The 21,227-nt window shown below is 44.3% G+C and overlaps 1 protein-coding gene across 2 annotated transcripts; it reads left to right on the top strand.

Annotated features, from left to right (window-relative positions):
* Positions 1-272: 272 nt before the first annotated feature.
* Positions 273-15,548, top strand: PPIC (peptidylprolyl isomerase C). 2 transcript variants are annotated; one of them, XM_089909228.1, is made up of 5 exons: positions 273-492; positions 6,821-6,934; positions 7,396-7,489; positions 10,374-10,558; positions 12,169-12,322. In XM_089909228.1, exons 1-5 carry the CDS (start codon positions 376-378, stop codon positions 12,229-12,231), a joined length of 573 nt encoding a protein of 190 aa, XP_089765354.1. In that variant the 5' UTR covers positions 273-375; the 3' UTR covers positions 12,232-12,322. The 2 variants fall into 2 exon arrangements, with proteins under 2 accessions (XP_089765354.1, XP_022444383.1); XM_022588675.2 differs by having other exon boundaries at positions 277-492; positions 12,213-15,548.
* The last annotated feature ends 5,679 nt before the right edge of the window (positions 15,549-21,227 follow it).

Below are 21,227 nucleotides of genomic sequence, written 5' to 3'. Positions count from 1 at the left end.
ATACGCGTCTACGCTGTAAGTTCCTGGCAATACCCCAGCGCACACCCCTCAGCTCCCGGGTCCCGGCCGAGCCCGCAGCACCCGAGCAGCGCTGGCTCGCTCCGGATCCCGGCGCCCAGAGCAGCCTCTGGGTGGCTGGATTCGGCTGCGCCCTCCGTGGCGCGCCACTCCCGAGTCCTTAGCTCGGGTCGCTGGGCTGAACTTGGGAGGAGGCGCCCTCGGTTCCGGGCCTGCCCAGACTGCCCCATCCCCATCACCCCCGCCCACCCCCCGCCCCGAACCGGGAGCGCGCAGGCGCAGCCGGCCGAGAGTCCCACCAGCGGTACCGGAGCCTGCGGTTGCGCCCGAGGCGCTGCCCCCGCTGCCACCCTCACGATGGGCCCGGGTCCCCGGCTGCTGCTACCTCTGGTGCTTTGCGTGGGGCTCAGCGCTCTCGTACCTCCTGCGGGAGCGTCAGGCGTCCGCAAGCGAGGCCCCTCGGTGACGGCCAAGGTGACTGGGCGGCGGGCAGCAGTTTCCCCTCGTGCTGGCCGAGGGGATGGGAGAGCTTTGGGGACTGGAACCTCTCAGGGTCAGGGGCGGCGAGGAGGGGGCTTCCCGGGCGCAGAGGACGGGAGGTGGCCGGGGGGCTAGGTGGCAGGAGGCTGCCCGCGCTCTCCCGGGAGACTTTGGGGGCGCTGGGCCCCCGCCGCCGGCTATCTGAACTTTGCCTGGGAGTTGGGAGAAGCTTCCGGAACCGGCGGGCCCTTTCTTCAGGAAGGAGACCGCCAAGTACTTCCTTCGCCTTGGCGGGGACTAGGGAATAGAAGCAGGAAGAATGCGGGAGGGACGGGGACTGGCGGAGGAGACGCGTTGCGAGCGGAGGAGTTGCAGCTGGGCCGCCCGCCGCGGGTGTCACCTGACCTGGCAGATCCCAGGTCCAGCCCCTGTCGCGGTGGGGTCGGGGCAGGCATTACGTGGCCTTGCTGAAACCAAGGGCTATCCTCCTTTTCCTGTATTTAGGAGCGACCGTCCTCCCCGGGGAGGGAGAGGTGCGCTTTTCAGACTCTGGCGGCTGGTGGGTGGACCCCAGGGCTTGGGGACGGTGCTAGCAAGGCACAGGCGGCTCCAGTATAACTGAGGCCAGCCTTTTGATCACGACTGGGGGGTGTGGTGGGGGGACATCTGCCATAGACTGGTCTTTACAGCTTCAGGGCTTTCCCCACCATATTTAGCCAAGGTTAGAGGATAATGGGAGGGTGCAGGGAGAGATAGAGGGAGGGAGGGAGGGGATGATTTGGGGTCCTTGATGACCACTTCTAGAAAACCCAGTGGCAGGGGTGTCTTGGAATCTGGAAGGAGGGGCAGCTGCAGGTGGTCTTAACAATCGGTCCGGTGTCTGCCAGTAGAAATGATACTGTTGGATGCTTAAATCCTCTACCACACACCCCACCCGAGGAGGAGGGAGGACAAGGGGCGGGGGAGGTTCAGCCCAACATCTGATGTAGCCTAAGAGTGAACAGAAAGGCCGTGCTGCGAAGTATGTGCGGTGATAAACTGAGCTTGCTGGCTTTGAGCACTGATTCTCCTCCCAGCCCCTTGATCTCTGGAGCTTATCTAGCTTTGGGAAACTGCTTATACAAAGCCACATAGCTGAAGGGGGGGAAGTGGGGGGGGTTCTTCCAATCTGCAGATACTATTTGGGTCTCATGGGATAAGCCTTAAACATAAAATTCATGAAGTTGAAATGATGAAGGAAATAAACCCGGAAATAGATTGGGTGACATTTAAAAATACCTGAAGGGTAAGAAAAAAAAAAAAAAGCCTGGCAAAGACTTAGGAGGCAAAGGGAACTGCATATGCAAGCCCTCCAGACAGAAAAGTATGTTCAGACGATGGAGAAGGGATGGTGTGGCTTCAGCCCAGGGATGAGAGGGGGAGTGGCTTGAGATGAGGTTCTGGGTGAGCAGCAGCAAGATCAGGTAGTGCCTTCCGGGCCACAGTTCGGAGTATGGGTTTTAAGGCAATTATTCTCATAATTTGAGGTTTTATTATAAGTGCAGTTATAGCTGCTGAATGGTTTTAAGCATGGGATTGACATGATCTCATATATGCTTTTAAACAATTACTGTGGTTGTTCAGTGGAGAGTGAACTGGGAGGTCTTCAGGGCTCCAGGTCAGAATCTGGATGGTGGTGGCTTGGATTAGGGGGGATAATGGTGGAAATGGGGAGCCAGGGAGGGACTAGAAATCGACTTTTGAAGTGTAACTAACAGGACTTGCTGACTGTTTAGATAAGGGTGGGGGAAAGGGAGTAGGACTGTCAGATGAAATACAGGATGCCCAGTGAGATGTGAATTTCAGATATGCAACGAATAATTTGTTACTGTGAGAACGTCACCTATAGTATTTGGGAACAGGCTTACCTGGGAAGCTTTTAGACCTACCAGTGTGCAGAGACTACCCCAGAGCAAGTAATCAGTAATCACAGTCTCTGGGAGTGTGAAGCTGTGGTTGGGAACCTCGAGGAGAGGGGAGGAAGCTGGTGGCTGCAAGAGGGGAAGAGTTGGGGCATCTTAGCCCCAAGTCCAGGGTGCTGTCACTGAGGGAGTTTTCAGGACTCTACTTTTGGAACAGTCACTCAATCTATCTCCTTTTTTCCCACCCCATTTGTCATTACGTTCTAAAAACTGTGTAGGCATGTCCTTCCACAGTTTCAACTCTGTTGAATTACTTTTTCAGTGGACATTTTAAAACAACTAATCTATTGGAAAGTGGAAACATTAAAAAATGATTTCTCTGAGTGTGAAAAAGTAGATTAATTGGCCATCACTCTAGTTTATTGTTTTCCCCAGCAGTCTTTACCTTTTCCTCTGATTTTGTTTAAAAACAGGAATCTGTAAATGAGAGGTGTGAAGTGCTATTCCCCCCAGGGCCCTTTAATGGCACTCACCTTGTCCATGAATCCTGCTGCCAGCTGGACACCTCAGCCTCCTGCCCATCCGTGGAGCCTCAGGTTTGGGCTCCAGCTCACTGGTCTCAAAATCCACCGAATTAGTGTTTGCAGCCCTGCACTTTCCAGCAGATGCCATGGGCTCTGTGCAGGGTCAGACACCGAGACTGTAGAAAATACTGCTGCCACCTTTCCAGCTGCACTCATGTCACAGTTTGCTGGCACTTCCCGCAGCTCTTGGAGTGGCCAAGAGGCTTCAGCTGAGGTAACAACAAGTTACCTAATGTCTGAGGCTCCTCCTCTGTTCCATTTCTATTTCCTCTGTAAGTGGAAAGAGAAATAATACCTACCTGCAGGGTTTTGCATATTAGATGTGATAAAGCATGTAAAATGCTTAGCCCTGATTGAAGTTCCTGATTAAAGAGGTCAATTGTTAGTGTTATTTGTGTTATGTTATTAATCCTCCTGTGGCAGTGCAGCCCTGAGAGGAATCATCATCTGGGTACAGATGACGAACAGGAGCTCAGAGCTGCCCAAGGTCCCATGGCCAGTTAGTGCTGGAGCTGGTTTGAGAACAGTTTCCTGGACCTCACAGCTCGTGTCCTTGGTGTCTTCCCCAGTTACTTTGGAAATGGAAGCAGGATTAACCCTACAGGGTTTGGGCCAGGCTATGTGAGTGCCTCTTGCCTCTTCCCCTGTCTCTCCCCACCTCCAGTGCCTTGTAATTTAAAAAAAAATAAATTTATTTACTTATTTATTTTTGGCTGTGTTGGGTCTTCGTCGCTGCGCGTGGGCTTTCTCTAGTTGCAGCGAGCAGGGGCTACTCTTCGTTACAATGTGCGGGCTTCTCATTGCAGTGGCTTCTCTTGTTGTGGAGCACAGACTCTAGGCACGTGGGCTTCCATAGTTGTGGCACATGGGCTCAGTAGTCGTGGCTCGCGGGCTCTAGAGCACAGGCTCAGTGACGCACGGACTTAGTTGCTCTGCGGCATGTGGGATCTTCCCGGACCAGGGCTCGAACCCGTGTCTCCTGTGTTGGCAGGAGGATTCTTAACCACTGCACCACCAGGGAAGTCCCCCCCGTAATTTTCAAATGACTTTCAAGGGCAGCCTCAAGGGAAAAAAGGAGTGACTGAGGGGCCAGCTCCTGAAGTGCAACATGGAATTCAAGTGCCACCTTTTCCAGGAAGCCTGCCCTGATCTCCACAGATAATCATCACCTCTAACCGTGACATTTTATCTGTACATATCTTCTCGTGAAACCTGACTTCCCATTATATTATAGCGAGTATCTACGTGCTTTCTCTTCTGTGGGACGCTAAGCTCCAGGAGGGTAGGGACTTTGCAGCCCCACCCCTTGTCTAGCACGGGGCCTGTTCCCAAGGACACGCAGCAAAGTCACAGACGATATCAGGGTGAGAGGGTTTGCCTGGCAGCCACCCTGGGCCCACCTTCACCCTCTGTCTAGGTGTGTGTGCGCCCTGGTCCTCATTTAGTATCAACTGGCATTGAACTATTTAGGATTTTTTGAGTACCTGCGTGAGCTGACACTGCAGAGCACTGGGAATCTAAAAACACCGTTTCTACCCCTTAAGGGGTCCCTGCCTAGACAGAGCCATATTCATCATAAATCGCAGTCCAAGTGAACGCAGCCTCAAATTGAAATTTTGTCTTTCATGCTCCTAGTGTTGCCTAACAAAAGCTGGATCTCTCAGCTGGCATCCTTCCTTTGCCTCTGGAACTGGTGAGAGTCTCCCTTCCCAGCCGGTTGCGGTCAGAAGGGCTGTGTTGCTTCTCTGCACATGGATCACTTTTCCTGACTCAGTGCTTTGGTCCCAGAAAGAATTGCCCATCCTTGTCCCTGGAGGCTGCTCCCCTCCTTCCAGGCCTGCCTCCCATCACACCTTTGCCAGGATGCCTTCCTTCACCCTTAACATTCCTCCAGAACAGGGGGTGTACAGTGTTCTTGGGGCATTTGTAACCTGGGGCCTTGTGCTATGGTTGTTCGTTTACTTGGCCTGTTTACATAAGCTCCCTTAGGACAGGGACTCCCTCCAGTAGCTTGTACCCTCACGCTGCCTTCTGCATGGATCTTTGACAAGTACTTGTTGGCAATAAGATTTGATTTCATCATTTCCATTAGAGTTAGGGAAACTCTGCTATATTTTCTTGCCATCACGCATGAAGTTGAAGGATGCTGTGGTTTGGAAAAAAAATCATATTAATATGTGTGCTAGGCTGCGTGTAAGAAAATAAGATTTTTCCTGAAGAGTTATGCTGGGTGACAGACACTTTTGCTTCATCTTCTTATGCTGCCCTCCCATATTTGATTCTCTTTGCTGTTGAAGTGTTCACAGGCTTTATTTCCTCTTCTTTATTTTAAAAGTCTGATAGGCTCTTCTAGTGTCTTATAGGGTGCTTCTTTACGATTACATACCCAATTCTTGTCCCAGTGCTGCTTCATTATTGCCTGTTATTGAATTTACTCCTTGGTTCAGAAATCCCTTTGGAGAACCTGCTTCTCTTTGATCCCAGCTCTGCGTGCTGGGCTCCCGTGGGTGTTAATGCAGCTTCCTGAATTGTCCTACTCCACTGCACTGCCCATTCTCAAGGGCACCGTCTTCTGTGCGTTCTATGAAGTTTTACCATATAAATAGTAATACAGTCTTTGCTGCTTTGGCCGTGTAAAATGGCAAAATACCACATCATCCTGTGACAGACGTCCTGACGTATTGACAGAAGCTCTGTCTTGAACTAAAGCTTGACAGTCTTTACTTCGTGATTTTTCTAAACTGTACGACATCTTTTCTCTTTGACAACCCTTCTTATATTTTTTAAAGCCATCTCTTGAATGTCTTTTTTACCCATTCAAACAGTACATTGGTTCGTATAATCTAAACTCGCTAATAGAATGCCCTTTGACTCCATGGCCTTTTCAAGCATTCTATCTCAGAATCATCTCAACACAATGATTTGTGAAGCAAGATGTATGTAATTTCATTTCAGATGAAACAGTTAAAAAAAAGTCCAAGAGAGCTTTTAAAGTTTATCTGCAAAAAAAAAGTGACTCATTTCTGGATGTGTGCTTGCTCTTTTCTGTTCTAAACTGTTGTGACAGAGTAAGGACACATTGTACATGTGCAACTTTGGGGACATGATGACTGAATTTGGTGTCTGAGTTTACAGGGTAAATGGTTCTGTCAGGACCTGAGTGTAATGTTTGTTGTATTTTGGGTGCAGCTGTGGTCCTGGTGCCTTAGTGTGTCTGGACGTGAGTAGCAGGCCTTCTGAAGGAGTGTTGTGTGTTGTGATAATCTTTCACGGTCCCCTTGACAGCAGATGTCTACTGAGAACTCATTGGGAATTTAGCACTGCTTGAAGTTATGAAAAAATAAATCTGGATGGTTAGACTGTTTCTCTCCTCACCATTTTTTTTCCTCCTGCCAAGACTGGAGAGCATTACCTCTCAGGAGACCAACAGTCTCCACTCTAACCCGTGTCCGCAGAGCTAGGAAACAGGAGGCCAGAGCAGTGCTGGTCTGGGTTGTGGAGGGGAGAGGAATTCTTGAAGACATTACTGGCTGACTCTGACAGTATTGAGTCCAACTTTAAACCCAGTTTCTAGTACAGTGCCTGGCCTAGAGGTGGTGCTCCATAACTGTTTGGTGAATGAATATTTGTGAGTGAAATGCACCCACAAGATGGTTTCAGAGCTCCTTTAATTTATATCATGCTCCTTCATAAAATAGCTCCTTCGTGCTCCTTTATAAAATACTGGTGGGCAGGGCCCTTGCATGTGGATCAGTTCTCAGATTATCATGTTCCCTTACCTTGTATTGTGGCTTTTTCACATTATAACCTTCTGCTCTGCCTTTCAACCACACGCAGGTCTTCTTTGATGTGAGGATTGGAGATAAAGATGTTGGCAGAATTGTGATTGGTCTCTTTGGAAAAGTTGTGCCCAAGACTGTGGAAAATTTTATCGCTCTGGCAACAGGAGAGGTATGTCTCAGTTTTATTCCCTTTAACTGAGCAGAAGTAGATCTTCCTTCTTTTAAGCCAAACGTAAAGATGTATTCTGGGAAAATAAGTATTAAATTAGTAGATGAGATGAACTTGAGACATCTAACAATATTTTACTTTATTTTCCTAGAAAATCGCTATTCTTCAAGCCCTCAGTTTCCTCAGGGTTCTAGAAACTGACAGGAAACAGTCATCAAGTGAAAATGCAGACTTCTCTCTTTTTACTTGTGCAGGTTAATACTTTACCTCTATAGTTTATGTGTTTACTTTTCAGTCAGCTAATGATAAATTTCTATCAGTAAATTATTGCAGGCACCTAATCTAGTTCTGTAGATATTTTGTGTAATTTTCTCATTTTGTCATTTCCAGATAAACACTGGGGTTTATCTTACAGTATGGGTTATATCTACTTGTGTATTCAATTGACATAATCTCTTTAGAAAGGATATGGATATAGAGGAAGCAAATTTCATCGCGTCATCAAAGATTTCATGATTCAAGGAGGAGACTTCACCAGTGGAGATGGCACTGGCGGTAATGTTGTCTCTAACATTTTTCCTTTCCTGCTTACCCAGGTGAAACCTAAGATTAAGATGATGTATTTACCCAGCATATTGAATTCCCAGATTTAAGGAACAAAGTCATAAAGACAACCAGACTAATTTTTCAAGAAGGATTGAGTTGGGGTGGGGGGCCTTATCTAACAAAATCTTGGTAGGTGTGAATAAGTGAAGCCTCCTAATTTGTAACAGTATTGCTTTGGTGTTCATTATCTTTCCATAGTGGAGATATATTCATTTAGTAGGCTGTCTTGCAGTGCTTAAAATCCTAGACTTCTGGTATGTAGCAATACAGAAGGATGTCTGTCATAGCAAGGAAAGGTAGACTGAAAAACTGTACCCTGGGGTGGCAGCCAGCTGCAGATGTGCACGTTGGTGGAGGGGGCCTGGGGACATCATGCCAGAATGATGAGGCTGGTATTCAGGTGGCAGGATTATAGGTGAATGTACCTCCTTCTTTCAAAATTCTTTCATTTTAATTGTCAGCTTTTTCAATAATAAAAAAGTTAAGTAATAGACAACTTGTCAAAATTACAGTATACATTAATTTTTATCAACAAAGTTAGAATTCTATAAAGTACAAATAATTCAATTTATAGAGTTTAAGTATCTCTGAGCTTATTGTTTCTCATTGAGGATTCCAGCTACCCAGCTCCCTGGACTATTTTTCCTCAGAAATGTAGTGAATTCCTGAACACACACACAGTATATAACCACACAGAATTTAAATTTACTTCAGGTTTAAGATTTTTAATTCAGCAAATACTGGTTTTGGTGGATATTAAATTGCTAACTTTTTCAAGAAACAAGCCATTTTCAAGCACTATTGTTAATTTTATGTTTATTGCAATTTTTAAAATAACAAAATGGCCGCCATTAAATGTTTGGATTTGCCAGACACTTCAGGAGGGTTACTTTTAGTCCCTGCAGAAATGCTGCTGGGTATGGGAATGTAGAATGGAGCACAGGAACATGTTCAGGTTACTTGGTTTCATGAGGTTGGTGAGGATGCTCAGGGTAGCAACCCCAGCTGCTGCAGAGCTGGGTCTCAGTGGAAAAGCCTGCAGCTCCAGTACGGGTCCCCTCAGGACTGGCACCCCACCGCCCTGCCTGGGGCCCAGCAAGAATGGTGATGGAGCTCTACTGTGTCCTCTTTTCTGTGTCCCTCTCTCTCTCTGCTTTCCCTGCTCTGTGTGTGTGTATGGGTTCACATGAGTTTTGTAGATAGGACCTTTTGGATCATTTAAATTTAGCCTAGACCTCTCTGTAGGCAAAACTTTGCTGCCAGCCCACCTCATATGTCACTTACCAACCAGCTATAAGTGGCTTGCCTTTGGTATCCACTTCTGGTCCTTCTAACTGAGCCAGGATTTTTTTTTTCTGGGTAAGATGAATTATATTTGATCTAGTCTACAAAAAAACAAAACAAAACAGTCAGGTTTCCTTAAATTATTAAATATTGTATTAATTACTCAGATAAGTATAAAATAAGACAATTACAAAGGAGTGAAGTTGTTAAAATATCTAGTTATTCATTCAAAAGCCATATATTGCAAGATGTAAACCTTAAGAAGGAAAATAATTAGGATTCACAGAATGTCCTTACTAATTCCTCTACTGCAACACTTTGTAGATATTGTGTTTTAAAAGTTAACTACATTAGCTATGAAGAAGTTTTGGTTGTATATAAATGAAGAAAAACGCCTAAGTGAGACCCAAGTCTTAAGGAAGTAGAATTTTTGCCCGGTCCTTCACAAGTACTGCATAGTAAGAAAGGAGATAACACAGGAGCTAACTGAGCCAGGACTTTAAGGCTGGCCACCAATGGATAAGGAGCCCTGCAGTGGAGGAGGTGGGTGTGACGGTCACTCAGGGTGTTAGAGGATGGAGCAGATACTTTTCATGGTCTGTACTGTTGTTTTATAGGAAAAATGTGTTCTGCTCTCCCTGCTGCTGTGCTTGATCTCCAGCCCCCATGCCTGCCTTTGGTTCTTCCGTTCAAGGTTGGCTCCCTGGGTGCTGCCACTTGCTGTGACCCTCTGTATCCTGATGAGCCCTGAAGTCATCAAGCCTAATGACTTCCAGGCTTGCGCTGTTGCTCTCAGTGCTGAGGCTCTTCGTGCTTAGGGAACCAGAGTTAGAGCCAGAAGTTCAAGTTCTACTCTGCTGTTTTCAAGTTTGATAACCTGTTTCCCATTCAAAATGGGAATGAGAAAACCTATTCTGTAGGATTGTTGTGAGAATTAACTAAGGGTGTATATTAAGTGCGTATTGTACTCTGGTTGGCTGCAGAGGTAGGAGTGATCCAGGGCAAGTGACCTGAACCTCAGGACAGAGGTGGAGCCACTAAGTTGGCTTATCCACCTTTCCATTGGGCTTCACAATGTCATCCCGCCCTTCAGTTCCTTCTCGTTTCAGAGTGAAATCACTGACTTGCTTGTTCAGGGTTTGGGTCTTGGTTTGAGGCCAGAGGGCATCCTCCCATCTTGTGTCATACTTAAGGCTTTTGTTTATTTGTTTTGGTCCCTGATGCCCTGTTTCCTTAAGGAGCTAATTTTTTAAAAAAAATTTTTTTGGCCGTGCTGCGCGGCATGCAGGATCCTAGTTCCCCAGCCAGGGATCTAACCCATGCCCCCTGCAGTGGAAGCATGGGATCTTAACTACCGGACCTCCAGGGAAGTCCCCGTTAATTTTATCCTCTGCTTTATTTCTCCTTATATTTGACCATCTTTTCCCCATCCCAACCTCCTACAGGGTTCTATTAACCAATCTACTCAAACCTTATATTCCCCTTTGAAGAATTTACTTTCATAGAACATCTGTTGTTGTCTCTCCCCTTTTTGTTTTGTCTCACTCAGGTATAAGCATTTATGGCGAGACATTTCCAGATGAGAACTTCAAACTGAAGCATTATGGCATTGGGTGGGTCAGCATGGCCAATGCTGGGCCTGACACCAATGGCTCTCAGTTCTTTATCACCTTGACCAAGCCCACCTGGTTGGATGGCAAACATGTGGTATTTGGAAAAGTCATTGATGGAATGGTAACTTGATGTATTATTTTTTCTCATTCAAAGATTTATAATGAGAGTACTCTTAGTGATTTAATCTCCAAATGTGCTTGTTAGAGAGCCATAATTATATGCTGACTGGCCTCTTCAAAGGTGAATAAATTATATATGGTGTGGTATTTTTAATTGTTATGAGCATTGGGGCAGAAGCTGGGGACTTGACAGGGAGAAGTTGAGTACTTAATTCATCTCACACTTGAAATAAGTGGAAACTCTTTTTAAAGTAACCAGATAAAATCCCATATGTACATACAATGAAATATTATTCAGCCTTAAAAAGGAAGGAGATCCTGTCACATGCTACAACATGAATAAACCTTTGGAATGTTAAAGAAAACAAGCCAGTCACAAAAAGGCTGTATGATTCCATTCAAATGAGGTATCTAAAGTAGTCAAATACATGGGAACATAAAGCACGATGGCGGTTGCCAGGGGCTGGGGGGATGAGGAAACTGGGAGCTAGTTTCAGCAGGTATCTCTATAGATCTTCAGTTTTATAAGATGAAAAAGTTCTGGAGTTTAGTTGCACAATAGTGGGAATATGCTTAAACTGATGAACTGTACACTTAGAAATGGATAAGACGGCAAATTTTATGTTATGTGTTTCTTACCACAATTCAAAATAAAATATTTTTAAAAGCCCTGAGCCCCATGTGGTTTATTTTTAAAACCCCTGAGCCTCCAGAGGTGGGCCCGCGAATAAGCGTGTTAAAAAATTGTGGTAAAATGTACACAACATAGAAATTTCCATTTTAACCATTAAATAAGCAGTTTTTAAAGTGCCACAGGTAATTTGGATGTGTAGCTGCTGCTTTAGGTACACGTGTGCACATATGAACCCCCACACACAATCTATTTAGAAATATATATTATTGATATTATTAGAAGAATGCTGGTCGTTTATCTTAAATTAACCTAAGTCAGCCAGAGACTGGATTAGCTGACACCATGTCCAAAGCGCTCAGAGACTTTGTTGCTATTTTTGTCTCAGCGCTGTTTGGGAAACTCATCAGAAGTCCACTTGCCTAGTCCTGGCCCAGTATGTGATATAAATTAGTCCATGAGCTTGTGAAGCCTTCCGGAGTAGAGAAAGGGGCCTTTTACACGACTGTGGGGTTGGGGTTACATTAGTAGCAGACTCAACCTGTAGATTACTGGCTGGGGTCAGCTTTAAAATGGACAAACCCAGAACTAGCTCCACTACTGAATCTGCTTTCTGGCTCATTTTCTTATGCCTAGACCTCTTATAGAGTGGAGTTGAAATTGTCTCAAACTCCATGTTAACTCTTAAGTTGGGTTGTAACAAGTGAATAGAAATACTTTTTATTAGCGCTAGATGTTTGCAAAAATATCTAATTTTTTTAGAATATAAAATGCTAATAATAAGAAAAGAGGAAATACACAAGTATGCTCTCTGATTAGCAAGCTAGTGGGTACATTTTATTCTGTTATATATAAATTTCCTGACTAAATTTTCCATAGTTATCTTGCATGGTTTTCGTAATAATAGAAAAAGCAAAAACAACTTATTTCCCACTAGGGCTTTCAGACTTCACATTGATTTTACCTCTTGATCACCACAGTTGCTGGTCAGAAGTGATCCATGGGTCTACTTTTCTCTCACCAGACGGTGGTCCACTCCATAGAACTGCAGGCAACTGATGGGCATGACCGTCCACTCACCAACTGCTCCATCATCAACAGTGGCAAGATAGATGTGAAAACGCCCTTTGTGGTAGAGGTCGCTGACTGGTGATACAATTGGCAGAAAACAAAGAAAAACACGCTCTGCCAGGGGTGTGTGTGTGTGTGTGTGTGTCTGTGTGTTGATTCTTAAAAGTTACTGTTTTGCTTTGTTTTTTAACTTTATTCTGTTTTCTACCCCGGATCACAGGAAGGTTATAGAAAGCAACCACTCAAAGTTTAGTTAGCATGAATTTTGGTAAATCACTTGTTTAGGGACTTTGCACTTAAAAGACATATCCCTTTCCTCCAATGGTGCTGTTTTTAAACTAGAAAACTTTGTATTGGCTATTTTCTTTTGAAGAACACAATCATTTCTTTGCTGGATTAATTGTGACCCCCAAATTCAGTGATGCTGAAGATTTGTCTGAAAAAAGATGGGAACAAGAAGTTTATTACTTTGTATTCAAACAGAAATTCTTTTCAGGTAAAGGGAGATTTGATTAGTATTATCTGATATATGTCACAGGGACTTTTACCTGATGAAAGGTGCTTTGGTATTCTCTATATTAAATACTTTTTATGTAGATCAATTATTTTTGCAAGACTTTCTTTTAACCTGAAGTGCTTTAAAACAAAAAGTAATGTACAAAATATATGCATTTTAATGTTAATAATGAAAGATTAGCGAAGGTTCTATAAGTCAAAATATTAGCACAGCTGGATAATTTGGGATGGGAATGCACAGAAATGATGCCCACCCATATCCCAAATACTTGAGCTGATTATTCACTAATTTTTACTTGGTGTAACATGTTTAGAAATTTCCCTTGAGTCCAGTTGCAACACAAAGGAGTCTTTCTTCACTTACATAGTGGGGATGAAGATTCGGGCTGTACTTAAACTAGATGGGAAAGTAAAATCTTATTGGTGGGGCCTTGTTGTAACATACCTGGCTGTACCAGAATGTGCCTGATCTCTGTTCAAGTGGGAGTGGTAGTTGTTAAACGGCCCCATTGCTTCTCCCCAAAATTACATCCCTTGAGCTGTATTCTAAGAAAACCGCTTCAATGAGAGATGAGGTGAAATGAGCATTCTTACTGCTGATAGGGGTGTTAATTGCTACAATCCTCCTGAAGAGCATTTTGTTATTTTTTTTCCAAAAAACTTCATTAAAGGCCTTTGATATGCCAGGTACCATTTTTTGAGTTTGGGGAATACAGCAGTGGACAGCGAGAAAAAGGCATCATGGAACTTACATTCTAGTGATGAAGACAGAATAAATGAGGTAACAAATAAAAGGGTGTTGACACTGTAAAGAAAACACACCAGGTTTGCTGGAAAGGCCCAGGTGCGGGTGAGGGAGAGGGGTGCTGTTTGGGTGGTCTCATGGGGGGACATTTGAGCTGAGCTCTGAGGAGAGAGAAGAGGCGGCTGTCAGGCCAGATCTGTGATCCAGGCCTTCCAGGCAGAGAAGGGAGAGATAACACGAGGGTCCTGAGGTGGAATGTGTGGATTCCAGGGCAGAACAGAAAGCTAGTGTGCTGCAGCCTGAGAGGTCAGAGAGTAAGGCTGATAATGGAGCATTTGGGGCCTGGGGTGCCAGGGCAGAGCTCTTCTTTTATTCCCAGTACAGTGGGGAGCTATCGGGTTTAAGTTGTGGGGGGGGCATGATATGATCTGCATTTAAGACTATTTTGTCTACTACGAGGAGGAGTTTTATAGGGGGTTGAAGTACATACCAGGAAACTCAAAACATTCGTATCCTTTGGAATCCCACTCCTGGGACTTTGCTGTAGACGATGATCTGAACTTGAAAGCGTGACAATGCTGTGGACGGTCTGGCAACCAGTCCCCCTTGGTCCGGAGATGGCCACCTGTTTTCTTTGAGGAATCACACCATCCTTTCAGACACCTCTTATCCTTAGGGTGGACTGACCCTACAGATGGGTACATGCCTGGCCTGGCAAACTCATTCATTAACTCACTTGATAAATACTAGATGCTGGAGAGAGCTGCAAACGGAACTGCCAGCCCTCGTGGTTCCCATGGAAGGAGACAAATAATTCGTACATATACCACGCGAATATATAACAGAACATCAGGTAGTCATAAGTCCACAAAGAGAAACAGGGAGAGAGACTAGAGAGTGAAGAGGGGATCAGGGCAGTCCCTGAGTAGGGCCTGAAGGAAGTGAGAGGGCAGCAAACCATGGGGACATTGGGGGAAGTGTGAGCAAGGCAGAGGGGACAAGAGTAGTGGCCCCGGATGAAGGGCAGACTGGTGGGCTCAAGAAACAGCAAAGGGTCCAGGTGTGCACAGTGAGGGCAGTGGAGGAGTCAGATGGGAGAGGTGGGAAAGGGAGCAGGGGGTCCTATAGGCCACTCAGAACATTCCCTTGTCCTGGCCCCAGTGACAGGCTCAGAGTTACATGTTTGACCCCAGTCATATTAGTGAGCTTCAACTGTGGGAGTTCTGCTGGGAGAAATGCTAGGACAGAGCTGCTGTTTCTTATGGGAAGAGGTAAAGGAGCAGACGTGAGAATGAAATCAGCACAAAGGGAAGCTGGTCCAGGAGATGGAAGATGGATTCCTGAAGACACTGCTGAGCCCCTAAGTCTAGCCATGCCTGAAGCCAATCTCTACCCCTAGCTTTTTAATTACCCAAGCTAATACAGTTCCTCTTTTGCTTAAGCCAGGGTGAATTGATTTCTTGTGACTTACAGCCTAAAGTCTTTGTCTAATACAGCAATATTGGAAAAGTTTTACGTATAAAGATGTGAACTGCAGAATTGTTTATGATTGCAAAATACTGGAAGCAACTTGAATGTCCCAAAATGGTTATAAAGGAGTAGTATGCATTCATTAAGACTGATGCTACAAAACTTAGAGTACCGTGTTATAAAGAAAAAAGTAGAAATTCTGTATGCAACACGATCTCAATTATGTAAATACATTCTCATAAAGCAAAATCAATAAAATGTAGATTGACATAAAAACAAATGCAAATGGTGGGATTTTTAAAACTCATGTTTATATTTTCTTTACTTTTTGTCTTCGAATTTTTCTCTAGACTGTATTTCTTTATAATACAATACTTGGGAAAAAACTTATTGAAATTTCTTTTAAAGGTAACACAGGAGGAAATTGGAAACAAATGTCCTCATACATATAAAGTGCCTTAAGTCTCAAATGTCAGAAAGCACATAAGCCACTGCTACGCCCCCATGCATAAGGACATGTACTTTCTACCGTATATGCCATCTAGCTTTTTCATGAGTATGAACATAATGAGATCTCTCTTGTGATAAAGCAAAAATTGGTTCATTTTGGAAGTGCTGAAATTCTGAGACCACTAGTGCACAGGTAGCAAACCGTCAGGATGTCTGTTATCGCAGATGATCTATGAGCTAACGTCACCCCCCTGCTAAAAGCAGTTTATCCTGAGGGTCAGGCTGTATACTAAAAACATCAGCAAACTGATAACTACATATAAACTATTGCTTTATAAAAAGGTCTATGTTTTCTGCAAAGGCTTTTGAAATAAACAGCTCACTATTTAGCCAATCATGCTGCTAAAAGGACACAAACGTAGCCAAGGGTGTGTATGGAATCACAGGAAAATTACACTGGCTGCTACCACTGCCATGCCCACATTATTATAATTCAGTCTTGAATCACTTTAATAAACAATTTAAACATTTTGGTATCCTTAGCCACAAGTTGTTTAATTCCAAGTGCTATTTAGCAATTTTCTGGAATATCAGATAAGAATTTAGTAAAATTCTTGGGTCAGATTAATTAGAATGACACTTGCAAAATTATTGACTACTCCATTTCCGATGAGTTTTTAGAACTCATTAACCTCATTTTTTAGTTCAGCTGTTTTGAATTACATAAAGACAAAAATATGGCAAGGATTTTATAGCAGGAAAAGGATTTTTGTTTTCCAAATTCCTATAATTCAGGCAGCTGAAGAAATCTTTGATCTCAAAGGCTTAGAAATTCAAAGCCCCTCAAGGCACTTTTTTTTTTTTTTAAGTAAGAAAAAGTAAAAACAGTATTTGTAATGGAAAATTTTGGTGCTGTTAAGTACATAATGGCTTTTACTTGTCTGCAGTTCATCTCATGGACTTGATTTTGGCCAAGTCTAAGTGTTAGGTGTGATACAACATCACCTGCTTGGAGATTTGCTAGTGTTACTGATATTCTAGAGTGATGGAAAAACAACTGGCACTGATGCAGAATTAGAGTGACTAGTCACAGAAGTCCCATCTGGGGGGAAAAAGAAGTCCATCTGACACATAGTAAGAGTCAAAACAAAATACATTACCAAATCCATAAATGGAATTGTAAGCCCATCACTAGTTTCATCACAATGCTTGGGAGTCACAAATTTGGAGGATTTGGAAGGGACTCAACATGCCAATATCCCTTCTATTGCCTACTTCTAAAGTTTTATTAGGAGTCATGTAAGTTTCCACATCCATTACTTTTTCAGAGGGTGTGAAGGACTTTCTTCCTGAAGCACACTGGGCCTTTAAAGTGCTATTAAAACTACGGTCACCATCTGTCCTAGGTGGTAAATATTATGTCCTGTCATTTGGATAGATATCTCAGTTTGAAAACCTGAACATTTTTCTTCCAACCTGGACACAAAACACAGGTCTCCTGCCTGTGCCTCTTCTGGACACCAAGACCTACACTGGGACAGACTGTCTTGAGGAGAGGATTAAGAACTGGTCAGCCTGGAGCAGAGAAAATCAAGACTTGATTTATCCCTGCTGTCCTGGAAGTACACCTCCCTTATAAAGACCTAAGGACTTTTTTTTTTTGCGGTACGCGGGCCTCTCACTGCTGTGGCCTCTCCCGTTGCGGAGCACAGGCTCTGGACGCACAGGCTCAGCGGCCATGGCTCACGGGCCCAGCCGCTCTGTGGCATGTGGGATCTTCCCGGACCGGGGCACGAATCCGTGTCCCCTGCATTGGCAGGCGGACTCTCAACCACTGCGCCACCAGGGAAACCCCCTAAGGACTTCTGAATTGCCTCCAAGCCTGTACAAGCTGCTCTCTCTGCCTACTGAGCCCCCGCCACCCTATCTGCTCCCTGCCATTCTTCAGGACTCAGTACCTGAGATCCCTCCCTCGACGAGCCTTCACTGGAAACTTCCTCACACCGTGTTCTAACTGCTTACTTCCTGGGTGTCTCCTGTCTCCTCCTTGGACTGGAAGTTGCTCTCGGCCAAGGATTAGATCATACTCATCTCCCCCTGAGACAGTGTTTCACACATATCTGATGCTCAATAAGTATGTTCAGAATCGGTAACCAAAAATAACCCACCTACAATTACACTATGAGGTATTTAAACTCTCTCAGGACTAGAAATATTGTTAAACATTGGCATTTGTCTTTTGACTGTTTCTACTCTTTTTCAAAGACTGTTACCTTTTTCAAAAAAAATCAACTTTTCCTCTTTATTTTCTGAGTTGAGGTTAGAAGGGCATGATAGAAGTAGACTGGCAGAAATGATGTGGGTGTCAAACAGTAGAAGAAAAGCCCCAAGTGGTGGTGAGCCTTCAGTGGCAGTGTCCGTGGTGAGTGGCAGCTGGCTTGGGTGACACACCTTGGTCATGAGCGTGCCAAGCTGCTGGCAGTCGGTGAGGCCCAGCCCTGAGCTGAGCAGTGTGGACTTGACCCGAGAAGTGATGAGAAACCACTCTCTCTCGAGTCTTTAAGTACTGCGGAAGTCATGGTATCCACTTTGGAAACCTTTACACTTGAATCCTCATTTGTTGGGCGATTTATGTGGTTCAGTGAGAAAACTGCACAGTCACGTGGCTCCACCACGTGTAAACCCAGTTAGGTAATAACATGATGCCCTTTGTGGTCAAAGTCACAGCTTTGCTCTCTGTGCTTGGCTTTGTTTCCCGGCTACGGAGCGTATTCCTGACCCTCGTGAGCAAGGCACGAAGTTAGAAATAGTTCAGCAGCATAAATCTATCACCACAATGAGAAAAATCTAGCTTAGCTTCCTTCTGCTGGTCAGTCAGTGTTGCACCTAGTCTGCTTCCATGCAGCTGCAGACACTGGGAGCTGTTTGGAGGATTTTTTTCTAATTCATGTTTTTAAAAATTTCATGCCTGGTAACGAAATATAAATTTCATGCCTGGTAGAGAAATACAAATGGGTATAAACAAATAAATTATTTGTCAATTATACCTCAATAAAGCTAAATGAAATAAAATAATAATAGATCAAATCCCTCCTGCGTAAAACCAGTGAATTGTTTCCCATTGCACATAGGCTCTAAGCCTTGAATGCCATGTCCCGAGGAGGGCCCTGTGGGATCCAGCCCCAGCCCTCCACTATTCTCTGCACTCACCCGTTTCCTTGGGGACCCTGACTGAAGCTCTCTCCTTGGTTGGGCTTTGGAACCTTCTGATGTCTCTGTGACACCCTCTCCCTTCCCCCATTCTTGCCAGTTAATTCCTCCAACATCCTTTGTCTCTACTTCAATGTCACTACCTCAGAGAAGGTTCTTGACCTGCCCAAACCTAAGTTACGTATCTTCCCTGCACATAAGTAAACCTCCTTATTTTTCCTTTATAGCATGTAACACACTTTATAATGACATTTGGGGGCATGTTTACCCATCTAATATCACATTATTCTGTAAGTTCCATGAAGTCAAGGATTCTAGTTTACTCAGATTCACATTTAAAGATATCAATGATTTAGAATGACACCATGATGCCTTCTGTGATGAAAAAAAATTACCATGATACCAGATATAAAAGCTTATGCAAAATAAGATAATTTCTATGGGTAAGATACCTCTTATCTTTTATTTCATTTAAAATACCTTATTGGTTTTGTTGAGTTTCTGATGGGCTGGTGTCTTAAAGGTATTATCAGCCTTCTGCAGTAACCATCTGGCATTGTTTGATTTTGTGCCCGCTCCTCCTAGAAGCAGTGAGGGTTTTTTTTAATTAAAAAAGTTAAAATATTTTAAAAATGTGCAACATGAAGGGTTGCGGTTCTCAAACTTTATTGTGCATCAGAATCACCTGGAAGGCTTGTTAGATTTCTGGGTCCCATTCTCCGAGTGTCTGGGGCAGAGCCTGAGAATGTGTACTTCTAACAAGTTCTTGGGTGATGCTGAACCATCACCTTGGTCCAAGGTTCAAACTTTGAAAACCACTGCCCTGAGATGTCACAAAACCATGTTTTTTAAACCACTGAATTAGCTTAGTAACTCATTTGTAAAGGATAGACGTTTAAGAAATCAAACCATCACCATTCTATGTATCAAACTGGTGAGCAAACTTTAGAAAACCACTGTTTTAGAACAATCAGGAGGTAACGCATCATTACGCAAATCTGGGAAGATGTTAGTAAACCCTGATTGCAAGGTCGTTCACTCCGCAAACGTTTCTGAAGGCCCTGCTGTGAAGTGTGTAGCCAGCTCTGAGCTGGCTGATGGGAACACCCACTGCTTCAGCAGCGATTCTGGGATCTACTCCCGCACCTCCCCACCCCCACTGAGAAACAGGGTAAACAAGTCGTTAGCTGCCCCTGCCCTCAGGGAGCTCATGCTCTTTGGAGGGGGAGAAAGACCTTAAACAAATCAACAGAATACTACAGACGGTGGTAACTGCTATGACAGAATACGAGTGTGCTATGATAGAATGGGGCAGGGTGAGAGTTGGGGTGCCACATAAGATTGGGTGACGTGGAGGGGCTCTTGGACGAGGGGACATCTAAGTTGATGTCAGAGTGGGCCAGTCTTCTGATGAGAGGTGAGAAGGGTATTTCAGGCAGAGACCAGCAGGTTCAAAGGGCTTAAGTGAGAACCAAGGTTGGCAAGTCCTGGGAAGAGAAAGACCAATGTCGCCAGTGAGATAAATACCAGGAAGAGGAGGGCGAGGAACTTGGGAGAGGGTGGCAGGAGTTTAGATTTTAAGTGGGGATGGAAGCTACTGGATAATTGTGAGCAACAGTGACATGATCTGATGGACATGTTAAAAAGATGGCTCTGGCTCTCATGTGGAGGATGGACTAGAGTAAAAGTGGAAGCAGAGAGACCTGGGAGGAGGCTGCAGCTGAGAGCACAGAGCTTGGTTTAATCAAGGGAGATGGGACAGCACTCTGATTTATAATGTAGTGTAGAAAGATGAGCAATTGTCCCAATACTAGTTCTTTCCGACCTGAGTATTCATGTGTTGTTCAAAAATGCACATAAATACAAACAGTTCTAACGTGAGGCTGACGGGGGCGGGGGTGGGGTGGATTAGCTTAGCCTGAACTGTGTGGATCAACAGTGCAAATCCTGATCCCCTTTATTAACTGGTGGCCTTAGTCAAGCTATCTTGCCTTTCTACTTTCATTTTTTTCACTGTAGAGTGGAAAAAATAAGAATACATACCTCAGAAAGATGTTGTGAGGCTTCAATGGGATAACCTGTGGATAGAACTTAGCCCAAATTAGTGCCTTATCATGTTAGCTACTTATTAGTCACTCCGATCTTTGCTTTCTTCTTCTATAAAGGTTTGTAAAAGCTTTGTCCAGTTATAATGGCCTTAGTCTCACAACATGTGGCGCCCAGAGGAGCTCACTACGTAACAGCATCTAAGTGAAGAGAATATCAGGGCTGGAGACACTGTTGATGGCACCATGGCTGATGTTAGAGTAGAAGAAGGCAGAAAGTGTTTCACATTGTATGGGTCAGATTTACAATTATACTCTGAGAATATAAAACAAAATTTTCTACAGTCAATTACATGTACTTCAAAGGCTTAACATTTCAATGTACCCTCCTCCGCCTCACACAAAAATAAATACCTCTTCACCCTCATCACCAATCCAGAACGTCACTCTGCATCTGTATGGACGGAAAACATAAATGTTGCAGAATTTTCTGTTTTGAGTTAGTGTCTGCTACTTCCCTGGGTTTCTGCTG

Source organism: Delphinapterus leucas, chromosome 3 (genome assembly GCF_059928025.1).
Source record: "Delphinapterus leucas isolate spDelLeu-1000000601 "Yukka" chromosome 3, BTC_Dleu_Yukka2, whole genome shotgun sequence".
NCBI classification, from domain to species: Eukaryota; Metazoa; Chordata; class Mammalia; order Artiodactyla; family Monodontidae; genus Delphinapterus; species Delphinapterus leucas.
The sequence above is the reverse complement of the archived record's forward strand: the minus strand, read 5'-3'. Positions and strand labels throughout refer to the sequence as shown.